The sequence below is a fragment of the Phoca vitulina genome, unplaced genomic scaffold, assembly GCF_004348235.1.
Source record: "Phoca vitulina isolate PV1807 unplaced genomic scaffold, GSC_HSeal_1.0 scaffold63, whole genome shotgun sequence".
Taxonomy (NCBI): Eukaryota; Metazoa; Chordata; class Mammalia; order Carnivora; family Phocidae; genus Phoca; species Phoca vitulina.
In genome coordinates, this window is record NW_022589766.1 from 3091972 (window position 1) to 3107412 (window position 15441).

At 38.3% G+C, this 15441-nt stretch overlaps 1 protein-coding gene across 7 annotated transcripts in view; it reads right to left on the reverse strand.

Moving 5' to 3' along the window:
• Positions 1–15441, reverse strand: part of ITSN2 (intersectin 2) — a 136575-nt gene that overhangs the window by 77324 nt on the left and 43810 nt on the right. For 5 of the 7 annotated variants that reach the window (XM_032391676.1, XM_032391672.1, XM_032391670.1 and 2 more), the window contains 9 exons: positions 12337–12400; positions 11653–11790; positions 11110–11195; positions 10142–10404; positions 9141–9290; positions 6152–6292; positions 5051–5138; positions 1398–1537; positions 360–440 (listed from right to left, as the gene is read on the reverse strand). In XM_032391676.1, coding sequence (XP_032247567.1) covers positions 360–440; positions 1398–1537; positions 5051–5138; positions 6152–6292; positions 9141–9290; positions 10142–10404; positions 11110–11195; positions 11653–11790; positions 12337–12400 — 1151 coding nt within the window. The remainder of the gene's footprint in view (positions 1–359; positions 441–1397; positions 1538–5050; positions 5139–6151; positions 6293–9140; positions 9291–10141; positions 10405–11109; positions 11196–11652; positions 11791–12336; positions 12401–15441) is intronic. The other 2 variants (XM_032391677.1, XM_032391674.1) reach the window with 1 other exon arrangement.

Consider the following 15441-nt stretch of genomic DNA (forward strand, 5'->3'; position numbering starts at 1 on the left):
ATGGGTAAATGATTTAATCTCACATTCCCTTAGCTTTCTTTTAAATTGAATCAGTAACCATCCCAGCAGTTAACCCAACACACAGGGATGTTATAAGGGAAATAGGTAGTTATTTCTAAGTGTCTTGAGTTCCTCATGAGACAGGTTACTCCGGGCAACCCTACGAATTTCTGGCATTAGACTCAAACAGGCAGTTAGACAGCAGAAGGCTATTCAAGCAAACAGAAAGAAAAAAGGTCCACATTGTGTATGTTGTTTCAAACAAAGATACTCAGATAAATGCAAAGAATAGTCTAGTTTTTAAGAAAAGAAAACAGTAAAGTAACTCAAAGAAAAGGAGCTAGATATTAGAAAATAACCTTAAGTAAGAGGAAGAGGTTGTTGAGACAGCTTAGCAGAGACAAAAGGCACTGCAGAACAGAGTCATCCATATTCCCACACTGTAAGATAAGGCAGATAAAAAGCCAATTAAACTATGTACAGATTTTTAAAAAATTATGTAGGGAAGATAACTTGGCTGGCTTATCTGTCCATCAAAGACAAATTATTTGGTTTTCTTTAACATTTCTTCTACAGGCTATATGCTTGTATAAAATGTATTATTAACATTATTCACCTAAAATTTCCCCTCCGTAACTGAAGCCACCATGGTCTCTTTTCTTTAAAATGTTCACTCTATAGTTGGTGTAATATTATTCTAAGTCAGCAAAAGTCACATGAAGAGATAGATAGCTGTGACTATTCCCAAATTGGAATGACGTGCCATCAGGCTGGTTTTTACCTTTTAACCCTTCTTTCACAGGTATGGCTTCAGTATACAACTAATACTACACAGAATGACAGGCATACAGTAGAGGTTTTGAGCATCTGCTCTGCCACTGCAGCAAGTAATGAATCATGAACTTACTTTTCATGCAAAGTTCAGAGTGCCAGATTATGCTTTGGATTTCACTGATTATTGCATTACTTCACAAAGGTTAATTACATTATAACAAAGAAACAAACAAAAGAATTTAGTATGTTATAAAAGCCTCTACCATTAGAACTATTTTAAATAATTTTCCATATCTACCATCTTAGAATTTTGCCTAAGGTCATGTTGGCTGAGATCAATTTTCTATACTGACAAAGGCACTTATTCTTAAAATGTACAGACGCCAATAAAAACAGTCAAGAACTGGAAACCATGGTAAATGATTGGTTTTGTTACATAACAATGTTTATAATACCTATAGAGAACATTAAAAGCAATTTTGTAATCCTGGTATAGCTCAATTATAAGATAAATTATGCAAATATACTACATATAACAATAAGAGCTTTAGTTACTCAATCCACAAAATCAAAACGAGGAAGAAGGCAGCTAACTAAAAATGAATATAACAGAAGATAAGTACCTTTAGTTGATTGTTAAATGAATCCATTTCGGAGAGCTTAGATGCAGTTTCTTTTTCAAGAGCATCTAATTGTTCTTTAAGTCTTTGGCATAATTCTTCCTTTTCCAATGATTTTTTATGAAGCAAACCAATCCCTAAATCTGAAATACAAACATCAGATAGTTTATAGTTGGTAGAAATTCTTCTGTCACTACTGGTAATTGACTTTTACTCTCACAATATATCTAAGTCAAACTTAAACTTACACAGTGATGTATGCCAACTACATTTCAGTAACACTGGAAAAAAAAGACATATAAATTTAAAATTGCTCCAATGGTAGTCTACATGATGGCTATTTCATAATTTACATAACTACTCCCTTTTGGATTGCCATTAGGTTGTTTCTAATTTTCTACTATTTATATAAAAATGCTGCAATAAATATCCTCGTACATGTATTATAAGCACACGTGAAAGTATTTTATGTGGCTAGGAGGTGAAAGAACTGCCATGTAAAAGGATTTGAAGACTTTAAATTTTGACAGAAACTGCCAAACTCTCTTTCCAAAAAGGTAAACTAATATCAAATGACACCAAAGTACCTGTTTCTGCATATCCTCATCAACACTGGATATTATCAACCTTTTTTCATTTTCTCTAATTGGCAAAAAAATGAAACCTTATTGTTATTTTAATTTGTATTTCCTTGATAACAACTGAAATCAAATCAACACCTATTTATAGGCTAATCTGCCCCCCTTCTGGATTGCCTCACCCCATCCACTGCTTTTTTTCTTCCTGTTGGGTTGTCTTCATTTCTGATTTGCAGCAACTCTAAATTCTTGTTGTACTGTATGTATTTCCAATGCTGTACTGTTTATGATGTCTTGCCTCATGAAAATGTTTACTTTTATATCATCAAATCTGTAAATATTTTCCTTCATAGCTCTAGGGATTATTTGAAGAAACGTTCCCGACACTGAGATTATAAAAATGTTTTCCTTTGTTTTTGTAACATTTTTTCTAGAGGTATTTTTTTATGTTTATCCTCTTAGTTTACCTAGAATTTATTTCTGTTCCCCACCTCCCTTTCAGAGTCAACCGTCCCCCAGATTACTTATTGAAGTGACAGTGATTACTGAAAGCCCATCCTTTCCCCACTGGTGTTAAATGCCAACTTTATCATATCCTAAATTGTCATATATATACAGACCTGTTTCTAGACCCTCTATTCAATTCCATTGTTCTATGTTGTCTTTCTGATCAATAATATACTACTTTAGGGACTAGAGCTTTCCTAACTTTTTTTTTTTTTTTTTTAATTTAAATTCTATTAATTAACATATAATGTATTATTTGTTTCAGGGGTCCTAACATGTTTTGATACCTGGCAGAGCTAGTGTCTTCCCCCGACCAATGTTACTCTTTTTCAAGTCTTGCCTAATCTTGCACGTTTTCTCTTCTGGGTGAATCTGTGAATTATCTTGCCAGGTTTCATTTAAAGAAACCTGAATGGAAGAACTGAATGTATGGGACGAAGTAGTAGAGAATGACATCTTTACAGCACTGAGCTAGATCATTCAGGAACATAACATATACCTACTTATCCAGGAATCTTTAGTATCTATCAGTAAAATTTTATAGCTACACATTTCTTTATACATAATGAGAATACTAATGTAAATGAGACCTTTGTTCATGATATTTTCTAATTAAGTACTTTTGATATATAGTAAAAGTTACTGATTTTTACATGCTCACTTTTTATCCAGACATCTTGCTAAATTCTCTCATAATTCTCTAGTGGTTTTCCAGTATTTCAACAAATATTTTCTCAAGAAATTACACATCTGCTATGTGCAAGGCACTGTACTATGTTCAACAGCAGGGGAAAAAGAAGGACAAGGCATGGGTCCTAGCCTCCAGTAGTTCAGAGTCTAGTTCAGTTGGGAGACAAGCAATGTGGGAAAAAATCAGTTAATTTACATTCAAAATGAGCATCATGAATAATGGATGTTTCAATACTGAATGTGAATAGATCATATCTATGAACACCATGTTAGGTAACTGAAAATTAAGAGAGGCAATGTGGTGGCACGGTGGGCTTTGGACTCAGACAAGAATTTGAGAATGACTATTGCACCACCTTGGGCAACTACTTAATCTCTCTGAGCCTCAGTTTTGCTGAGCTGCACAATGGGAATAACAATACCTACTTCACTGGGCTGTTGTAAAGATTAAAGGACACAGTGCATGAAAACTACCTAGGATGGTGCTTGGCACATGGTTGGTAATCTTCAGTGGCAACAGAGATACAGAGAGGAATCTAAGGGATACAGGGTACTTTGCAAACTGCAAACAAAAGCTTCCTATTTTGAACCAATAACTGTAATAACGGGTGACTTGGATCACATTCTATAAGGAAGACTAGCTCTACCAGGTCCCCAGTATTCTACATTCCATTCACAATCCAAATACTAAAACAACGAGGGTGATGCTATGCTTTCTGCGACTGCACAGGTCAGGAGGGCTGGCTCATCCTGCCTCTGGAACGCCTGGGGAGGGGTGAGGTGGGGGTTGATACACTTTGAACAGCCAAGAAAACAATTCTGTGCAAGGAAGACAGTCTGAGAAGAGACATGGGCAGACCATTTCAGTGGAAGGTTAGAGACACAGCAGGAACAGTTCACAAAAGTAAAATTCTCTATTCCTGGTGTTTCTTCCACGTACCGGGCCCTTCACTAGGACACCATTCTCAGCTTCTTTCCACCCCTTCAGTAATTGGTGAGCTCAGGATAAGGACTTGGGCATACACAGCCTAGACCCTTCCAATCCCTTGTGTTCTTGAGACTGAACTGCCCACAGGAAACCTGTTCTACTTTGTCGGACACCCGGTTGTTACAGGAGTGGCTGTCCCACTCACAGGTAAGCCAGGCTGTCCAATATCAGCTTTACCAAAAATGAGGCAATATTTTGGTCATTCTCATATGTCTTGCTCCTTTGCCTTATTTCGCTATTTGTTCAGAACTTGGGCAAAGATGAGGGATGTTGTTTACTGGACTTCCTAAAGAGCCAGAAGTATAATAAAGAGCCCTGGAATGGAAAGACTGACAGATACTCAAACAGAGATATTTAGGATACTTCAGTTAGTTCTAACACAGTATTTGCAGATTTACTTTTCTTTAAGTAAACCTTTCTTCTGTTATGTTGTTACTGGCATGCTATCCAACATAGAGATTTTTTTCAGTATCCTGGTTGGGACTTGGATCAAGAAAAATGTTACAATCCACAAATTACCTTGGACTATTTTGTTCCAAAGGTGTCAGAGGGCCAAGCAGGTAAAAGTCTTTATATGAATCAGTTAGGTGATATGAAAGGTCTGGGAAGGGCATTCCATTCTGCTTAGGCCTAACACTGCTGTACACTATCACCCAGAATCTCACAGGCTTGGTCCCATGGTAAAACCTCCTGAACAGTTCTTTACCATTAGTGTAGGATTTGCCAAAATGCACATAACATCTGTGATTTTTTCACATTATTCTGAAATTTTAAACTACAGACAAGAAATGCTATGTATAACAGAATAATGCTATTTTAACAAGTAACAGAGTATGACTGGTACGGTCATTCGGAGAAGAATAAAACAGGTAAAACAAACATTAGAGACTTACCAGGTGTGTTACCGAGTTGCATGTTCTTAATTCTTTCATTTAATAATTGCTTCTCAGGTACCAAATAGATAAGCTTATTTTGATAATCCTTATTAAAAAAAAAAAAGTAAAAAAAAAATTAAAATTCTGTCATGTTGTCTGAGAATTTTTTGAAAACTTAAATACATGATTTAATCACTCTTAAAACTTAGTATAGGAATAATACGTAGCTGTAAACTGCTTACAATTTATGAATAAATTAGGATGGAATTATGTGTGATTTAAAATACAAATATTTAAACATAAATCCATTTATGAATGACTGGCTGGAGAAAAGGTGGTGAAGAAAGTCCTTATTAGTGGGGTGTGTCTAGAAGTCTTACAGTTTTCAGTGTACTGAGAGATGTCCACAGGCACAAGGTGAGAGGTGCCTTTGCTATCAGCACTAAATGGTATTTGTAAGCAGGTCATGACACCCCAGAATAAATATCAAAGAGAAACTAAAACCTCAGGAATAACTAGGGAAACACGTTTAAATCAGACAGGAAATGTTATTTGGCCTCTGTCTGTACCAGCTGTGACACAGCAAGAAGACTTTGTTAATTAATTGCTAGTCTATACAGAAACAGAAATTTAGTAAGAGAACTCCAAAGATGCAGAATGCTTCCAGAGTTCTTATTCTGCAAACCATGATAACTGAGCTAGACCCTACTGCACAGGTAAAGAAGACTACTAAGTCCCTGAGGGACATACACATTCAACACTCTCACCACAACTGTGAAAGAATAACGGTAAGTCAAAATTTCCTAAGAGTAGTAGCAATAAACTTAGTTTAATGTATAGGTATATCTATACATTTATTAAAGACTTAAAAGTCGAAGTGATAAACATCCATTTACGTACAAATATTAAGCAGAATTTAACCAGATGTCTAGTAGAGCTTTAGGGGGCATCTGAGCTTCCTGATATTATATACAAGATGGTGTAGATTTACATCCTTCTAGGTATGAAGTCCATCAGAGACCCAGAGGGGTTCATCACCCCAAAACAAAAACTATTCTATTAGGAAGAATTATGAACAACTGCTCACATTTATGGACGATTCAGCAGCAAAGGACTAACCTGAAGTTCTTGTTGGAGTTGCTTGATTTCCATAATTTCCAGGTCACACTGCTTATCTAGAACTTCCAGCTCAGTCTTTTGAGTTTGTTTTCGGAGTCGGACATCTTGAAGTCTGCCTGAGATCTGCTGATGTTTGCCATTCTATAGGAAGAGCATAAAAATATATGGTAACATAAAATGCTAATGGGAAAAGCTCCTATCAGGAGAATCATATTCTTTTTCTTTTTTTAAAGATTTTATTTATGTGACAGAAAGAGAGGCAGCGAGAGAGGGAACACAAGCAGGGGGAGTGGGAGAGGGATTAGCAGGCTTCCCACGGAGCAGGGAGCCCAATGTAGAGCTTGGTCCCAGGACACTGGGATCATGACCTGAGCTGAAGGCAGACGCTTAATGACTGAGCCAGCCAGGTGCCCCAGGAGAATCATATTCTTATTTAAACTTTTAAATGTCATTTATCATTTATACTAAGTCTAGATAAATATCTAAAACTAAGTGGGGGGTCCTGGCTGGCTCAGTCTGTAGAGCATGTGACTCTTCATCTGGGGGTCGTGAGTTCGAGGCCCACATTAGGCATGGGGCCTACCTAAAAATAAATAAATAAATAAAACGAAGTGGAATGTGTTCTAAGGTTGTATCTGTTAACTCCAGACAGAGTTATTATTAGCAGGAAATGTACCATTCTCAGAGCATAAGAGCCCAGATGTTTATATGAGCAAGCACAAACATAGCACACTGAATTTTTTCTGAATTCAGCAGTTAGGCATTAATATATAATATTAAAATAGAGACAGTCTCAAAGAATAATGAGGAGAAATAAACATCTACATGTGACTTTCATTCAGCATTACCTTCTCTAAGCTTCTATTTCTACCCTCCACGTTGTCATCTAACTTCCTCTAATTAAACAGGGTCCAGGAGGGCCTTTTTGGCCACAATTCTCTTCTCCTACACCAAATATTCCTTTTCTCTTCTTCTGAGTAGGGGAAAAAAAACCCAAAACAAACCAGCAAAGATTCTTAATGAAGGCTAAGGAGAAGGGTGAGGTGTTATGGGCTGAAGTGTATCCTCCCAAAATTTATATGTTGCAGTCCTAATCCCCAGGACCTCAGAATGTGACTGTATTTGGAGATAGGGTCTTTAAAGAGATCATAAGGTTAAATAAGGTGATATGGATGAGCCCTAATATAACCTGACTTATGACACGAGAAAATCTGGACACAAAACAGACACCAGAGATGCACAGGCAGAGGAGGGGCCATGTAAGGAAAGAGCTAGAAGGCAGCCATCTGCAAGCCAAGGAGAGAGGCCTCAGAAGTAACCAAACCTGCTGACATCTTGATCTTGGACTCCAGGCTCCAGAACTGTGAGAAAATTAATTTCTGTTGTTTAAGCCACCCAGTCTGTGGTATTTTGTTATGGCAGCCCTAGCCAACTAATACAGCAAGGTGAGGAGGAGAAATGAAGCTTAAAAATCACTGATAATTTTTTTACTGAAAAGTATGTTTTGTATTTGAGAAACACATGCTAAAAAGAATATGCTATGTCCACCCTACTAGTGTCCACCCTAGTGATAGTAAGATACCATTACTATCTTCAGTATGTATAGACTCTAGACCTTCCAGACTCAGCACATTAATCTGTGCTACTGCTTGGTATGCAATCCAGGTTCTTGGGGGAAAAGCAATCAATCAATTGATCAATTTTAAGGAAAAATATAGTCAAACAGACAGAAATCCAAGTAGCTACACAAAGAAGTTAAAGATTTTTAGGCCTGCTTTGTTGTACTATGGCATGAATACATTGTGATATGCTTTCCTGTCCATTTGAAGGCATAAAATAGTACCTATGACTACAAATGTTGTGATTTTTAAAAATTTTAATTTCAAGTCATCAACCAAATAAAATGTTAGACTCTAATTAAAGAAGATCTAAGCCTGGCTCTACAACATGGCTACACATGTATTTTTGCAAAATCCTATTATACTATCAGGTCAGGCTTATGGAGTCTAGGGCTGTAGTAGAATAGTATGCCTTCCCTACACCCTTTCTATCTTCTCGCCTTGCATTTGCAACAAAGCCTTTTAAACAACTTGACTCTCTGACATCTGATGTGTAAAAACTGGTAAGCATACTGGCCAATATTAGTTAAGAACCATTATCCTGCAGAACTGGAAGGAATCCTAAGAGACCATTTAGATCAGGAGTTTCAAATCATTTTTTCTTTTAGCAGAACCCTTTTTTCCAAGCAAATCTAGATAAAACTCCAAGAAAAGCAAAGCAGGTAACTGTGGAGCTTGTCTGTCATGAGTCATGGGAAGTGCTGGGGAGAAGGGAGCACTGCCCTGCTGCCTTGGCATCCCCCCTCCCACTGCTGGTCACCCCTCTGCGGACAATCTTCTAGACACTAATTTCAAAATTGAAAATTACTAAGCTAAAAAAAAAGAAAAATTACCGAACTAGCACAACTCTTTATTTTACAGACAGGCAAAGCAACACACAGAGAAGGGAAATGTCTTGCCCAGGAATACGTGGTTTGTCAGCTTCTGAACTGAGACCGAAATGTAATTCTCAGCATTCTAAGTCATTGTTTGGTAAACTATATTGTCCAGATTGTTAAGCATACATGAAAAGATGACTATTTAATCACATGGAAACATCATGTATTCATGAGGTAGGTTTAAAAAACAATGACAGGGGCGGTTCAGTCGGTTAAGTGTCTGCATTCAGCTCAGGTCATGATCCCAGGGTCCTGGGATTGAGCCCCGTGTTGTCGGGCTCCCTGCTCTGCAGGGAGTCTGCTTCTACCTCTCCCTCTGCCCCTCCCTCCTCCCCCCCCCCCCCACTTGTGCTCTGCTCTCTCTCTCTCTCTCTCTCTCTCTCGTGCGCGCTCTAATAAGTAAATAAAATCTTAAGAAAAAAAAAAAAGGACATTTTTCAACAGGTAACTCTAGCATCATTCAGAGAAATTTCACTTAAACTTCAGCCATACCAATGCTTCCAACTCGAGATGAAGACTCTTCTTTTTAGAGTTTAACCTGACAATTTCTTCCTGTTCTCTATTCCTTTGATTGAGAAGCTCCTGTCGACGAATCCTCTCCCATTCCAAACGACGTTGTCTTTCCAGCTCCTGTTTTGCTGCCTGAAAATAATGAATTATATTAAATTTTTAAATTAACAATTTTGCATCATTCAAAAACTGATGGGATGACAAAGATAAAGGTGAGGCAGCGTTTAGCACTTAGTGGGCTTCAGTGCCTACGTTAGGAAACTGGGCAAACCCAGTTTTATCAGTAGGCCTAACCTACAGACTTCCACAAAAGCAGTATCACCCATCAGACTTTTTGATTGCTTCATGGGACCATCTTCTTGTTTGTAGTTACTTTTTTCTCAAACAAAAAGACAATTTCAGAAATGTAAGTGTTACCAGGAATAATCGCACCTTTATTCTGGTATCAAGGAAGAAAAACCCTTTTTCTGACATTACTTCAGCGTCATTATGATTTCTGTGCTCCATCCCAAGCCCCTTAAAACAAAGCCAGTCCTCGCAGGGACACCACACAACAGCATTTATCCCAAGGAGCTGTGTAAGCCCACCCTCATGCTTCCCCTCCAGACCTTCGACTCCCCAGTCTCAGCTTTCTGCTTCTCCAATTCTGTGGCCTCTTACTCTGGATCCTAAGCTTACTTTTGTTCATGCCCTGCCTGGATAGACTTCTTCCTCTGGCTCACTAACCTCACCTCCTCACTCAACTCAGCTTTGCAATCAGTCCTCCTCTGAATGACTTATCACCTGCAGACAGGCCTTTTCTCCCAGTTACTGGCCCTGAAAACCCTTCACAAGGGAAGGAAGGCTCAGAGTTGGAGAGGATAGGTAAGAATGAATGATGCAGAGAAAGAGGCACAACAAAAATACCCATTTTTAAATCAAATGGAATGAAGCCACTTATTAAATATAATCATTTTCTGAGGAAAAAATAACTTAAAAATAACCTCTCGTCTTTCTATCTCTTTTCTCCTTTCTTCCTCCCGCTGTCTCTCCAATTCCCTCTGCTTCTCCAAGCGTTTTTCTAATTCAAGTTGTTTCTTCCATTCTTGCTCCTGTAATTCTCTCTGTTTGCGCTCCCACTCTTCCTTTTCTTTCTGAGCTTTACGTTCTGCCTCCCTCTGCTGCTGCTCCATCAGCGCTTGGCGTCGCTTCTCCAGTTCCACGTTCCCTCGCTCGTAGTTGGCCTTCCGCTTGTCCTCGAAAGTAACTAAATAAAGCATATTGTAAGCACTCTCGCATGAAGAGCCCAACAACGTGGACTCCAGTTTCAACACTCTCATGCCTCCTGATCATTTGAGTGCTGTTACTCTGTGGATACTTCCCCTAAGGATAATTTTAACTCAAATGTAAATAGTAAAGTATTTACTTTTGTCTAAGAGTATTCATTTTTGGAAAACAAATTTCTAAGTTTGAATCCATCTGAGAGAGAGAAATAATTTTACTCTTCCTGCCAATAAAAATACTTTCCAACTTTTTTCTCAGCATTTTCTTCAAGGACAAACAAAGCTATATGGCTATATACTTGTTTTATTTGATATAGTTCATTAACTTTTTAATACTTTAAAACATCTACATATATACTTTTTCAACCAATATTTAAACTTTTCTTTACAGCTAAAGATTTCATCACAAAGCTTGCTCCAGTGATTTTTCCTAAAGTGGGAGAAACATTTTAACTAGGATGTCTAATACACAGACTCTTGCCAAATACATACACTGTCTCTTCTTCCTAAATACACTTCTCATTTTTTACTATCTTCATTTTATTGATGTCAAAATCCAACCCATTCATCAAATAGTTTTCTCTTATATAAAATATTAAGAATGTAATGATTCTAAATACTCGTTTACATCTCAAGGTAAAATTTAAGAGAACCCACTGTAAATATTCAACTTAGACACTCAATGTTACCTGGTAACTTTTTCTGAGGTTCCTCTTCTTGAATTTTCTGATATGAAGGCAGAGTTCCATTAACAGAATCAATTTGCTTTCCTCCTCTAAGAAAAGCAGACAACAAACGAATTTAGCATCACGCAGTCTGAGAATTTCTAGACTGTATATACAGTTATACTACCAATGACTAGAGCCATTTAGTATTTGGAATGCAGTATTAAAGACATTTGGAATGCAATACGGTCTAGAGTTACAATGTATAGCAGGATACGGACTGTCTAGCCAGAGAGATCTGGATTCGCATCACAGTTCAGTGGACTGCTATCCATGAGCAAGTGTGTTCTTAATCTCTGTAGCTGTCAGTTTCCTTATCTATAATATGGTGGAAACACACCTATTTCCACTCCTTCCTGGTGTAACTCATTAAATACCAAAACTGAATGGCAGTGTTGATGTTTAACTTCCCACTAAACTAGAGCAGAGGCCTCAGGAGATCGCAATGTAATAATCACGTCTGCCCAGGAATCAAAACCACGCCTCTCCACCTCAAGAGGCGCCCACCTGAAGGACGGAGGGACGAGCTCAGGAGGCAGCGTCAGTGGTAACGGCTGGCCGGCTCTGGCCATGTCGGTGAGGTGCATCGCAAGGATGAACTCTTCGGCTTTCAGCTGTCCGTCACCGTCAATGTCAGCCAGGGTCCTAAAGCAAATGTGAACGTTCACAGCTTATAAACAAAGTCTACCTAGAGTAAAGTATTTTCAAGAGTTTAGTATTTAATTTCAAAACAAGAACAACGACAGGAAAACAGTTGGGTTAACATATTTTAGTGAAATGTAAATATATATGGAAAAGTGAGCTTATTTTTACCCTTCATTGTCCTATCACACAAGAGAGGGGAGAAACTTTGAAACAGAAAGGGAAACATTCCTTCTGAGAAGGTGGCTTGTCTTATTTCATGGATAATTCACCTATCAAATACATTTAGCTCTAAATTAAAAATGAGATATTCCCTCATTCTCCATAGATGCTGTTATGAAAAGGCAAACTAGTTTTACTTGCAAAATAATTAAATGCTACATTGTCAAGAATAACAATTTGTACAATTTTATTGGCTTTCAAGGTTGCATTAACCTTCAAATGGCTGCTTTTATGGAACATCTTTGAGTCCCAAACTTTTACAGAAACAGTATTTTTCTTACAATAGAGAATGTATAGTTAAAAATCATAATTAATGGACAAACTCACCAAATAGTAGCTAGCTGCGTTTGAGAAAGATTTGACTGAAGGAGGGCATTTCTAGCTTGAAAACCTGATTGAGTGGGGAAAACCAGAAAAAAGAAAGAAAATTCCTTAGCTTCTTTAAAGTCATGCAAACCTAAATAACTGTATTCTATAAAATAATACTGCTGCTATCCTGGGAACTTCTAACATTAAAAAGGTTTTACCACGTGCCAGGTGCTAAGCATTCAGGAGTAATCAAAACACAGCTCTTGCCCCAAGGAATTTAAAATCAAGAATTAGTAACTCAAGTGTTCCCCCATGTCCTTTCAGAAAATAACAGTCCACACCACTGACCAACACAAAGGACGAAGCACTGGCACAGAAAGTACTAGAGGCTGAGCTCTTGGGCCTCCTCGTGCTCCCTGTGCACCTCTAAGTACTGCTTTCTTAGCATCTTCAGACTTTCTCGTCTCTCTCTTTCCTCTGTCTCTACTCTCCCTCTTCCAAACAACCTGAAATGCTGGCATTCCCCAAGGCTCTGTCCCGGGCACTCTGTTCTCTTTGTGTGTTCAATTCATTTCTGTGACTTTAAATAGCACCTAGATAACTTGCAAATGTAAGCCCCAGCCCAAACCTCTGCTCTAGGTTTAGACTTCTATATCTAACTGAAAAACCTGCCTAAGTATTTCACAGGTATCTCAAACCAAATACGTACAAAATGACTCTCTCAATCCCCATTCACAGCCCGCTTCCTAACCTTCACCCAAACCATTTACCTTTAGCTTTCCCCTCGCTCTGGGTGGCATCACCCAGAAAGCAGAAAGTCAACCTTGATCCTTCCCTCATGTGCACCCATATCCAACATCAAGTTCTACAATTCAACATGACTGCATGTGTGGGTCCTTCTCACTCTAAAAGTCCCAATTTAATGCCACCTTCTCAGAAATGCCTTCTCTGTCCACCCTATGATCCAATATACTTCCTGCTTGTTTCCTTCATAGCTCATATCACAATCTGTAATGTAACATTTATCTTCCTGTTTACCTGTTTATTGTGTTTCCACTATCATACTAGGTCCTACTGACAAAAACCTTGACTGCCTTATTCACTAACATATTGTACCCAGTGCCAGGTACATAAATGCTTAATAAATATTTGCTAAAGTGATGAATAAAGTTGTAATCCAAAGTTCTCTAAGGTGCAGTGGGGACTTATGGGATAGGGTTTGAGAGTAATAACAGCATTCACTGGATGCTTACGATCTGTAATAAACTGTTCCAACTTCTTTTCTCTCCCTCAGTGATCAAAAATATGCTTCTGTAATAGGCTTCCTGATCTGCATTTTCATGTCAGGATAATGGTCACACAGAAATCCCAGGAATCCATTCAGAACAGAAAGTCCCTGTCTCATTCACAGGAGCATTCACCCCTGGCAGGCAAGTGTGTGGCTTTCTGACCATGGATAAAATGACACGGCTTCTCTAGGGACGGTCTCCTAGTTAGTAAAGCTGGTGTCGCACCTCCCACTCCCAGGTGACGACTAAGCCATGAGTATTGGAAGAGTCAGGCCCTACTTAGGGTTTGGCCTGAGTCGAGAACCACCCAAACAACTCTGCACAGAAAAAGAGTACGTACACTGGAAATAGTTCATACCATCTCCCAAATAATTAGTCCTCAGTAGATTTCACATAAGTGAGATTTGAGGAGGTCTTTATGTTAAAAAGGAGGACTCTTCCGATAAGGGGAAATGGAACGTTATTTTAAATCTGAAAAAAAGGTTTAGTAACTAATGTTTCAGCTCTTGGTCAAGGACAACTGAAAGTAGATCCCTTAGCATGAGGCAACAGAGCAAACAGGAGGAAGGAAGGAAGGAAGGAATGTAAATGGTTAAAAGCCTACTGGTGGAAGGCTTAAATATGTGCAAGGTGTAAATAATACAAAGGGCTATAGAGAGCCAGCAGAGTACTCTACTAAGAAAAGCTCACTTGAACGTCTACACTGTTGGTCTGCCAATGCTTTCGATATCCTATTTCCTGTGCCTATAAAGCTAGTCCCTCCTTCTCTACCTGGTGGACTACTCATCCTGTAAGATCCAGCTCAAATGTCATCTGTTCTATGAAACTCTCTCATATCCTCAGCATTGGTCACTTTCTCATCTATATTAATCACAGCACTTTTATTTTTAAAAAATATTTTATGTATTTATTTGAGACAGTGAGCAAGCAAGCAGGGGGAGGAGCAGAGGGACAGGGACAAGCAGACTCCCTGCTGAGCACGGAGCCTGACGTGGGGCTCAATCTCATGACCCCAAGATCATGACCTGAGCTGAAATCAAAAGTCAGATGCTTAACCAACTGAGCCATCCAGGCACCCCAATCACAGCACTTTTAAACCACTAATCAAATATTATGATTCTGTGACCTATATACCGTGGACTCCTCAAAGATATGGACCATATCTTCCCCGCTCTGTGCATTCCAGTGCATCACAGAGTGCCCAGAAGATGTGATGCAGAAACTACAAGTCAATGAATTAATCTAAATAAATCACAAGAGTTTAGAGGGAAGGGAAGAAGAAGAGGAAGAAAATTAGACCACCGAATGCTACACTCATTTAACAAAGCATAACATGTAAGTCTAGGTCAGTCCCATCCTCATATACCTGGGGCTCATGCTCAGTTTCAAGACACAAGAAACAACTATTTTTTTCAAAAAAAATCTTTCCCTTAAATATGAATACATAGCTTTACTCTCATTCTCTGCAAACAACTCAATACACGACCTTCATACAATGTGACATACACAAATAAAGTAACATTAGGGGACTAATTCTTCATAGTTGACTTTCCATTGACCTTCATATTCCACCTTTGTTTATACTGTATGTTTTCAGTACATACATAAAGTATACTAATCTTAAGTGTACTGTTTGATGAATTTTTACATAGGTATGTATACATGCAACCAACATCCTTATCAAGATACAGAATGTTTTTAGCATCTCAGAAGGTTTGTGCATGGTCCCTTCCCAACAGAGTAATTATAATATTCTGATTTCTATCACCATCAACCAGGTTTCCAGTTCCTCAGCTTCATATAAATGTATTGAATAGTGTGGACGCTTTGGGCC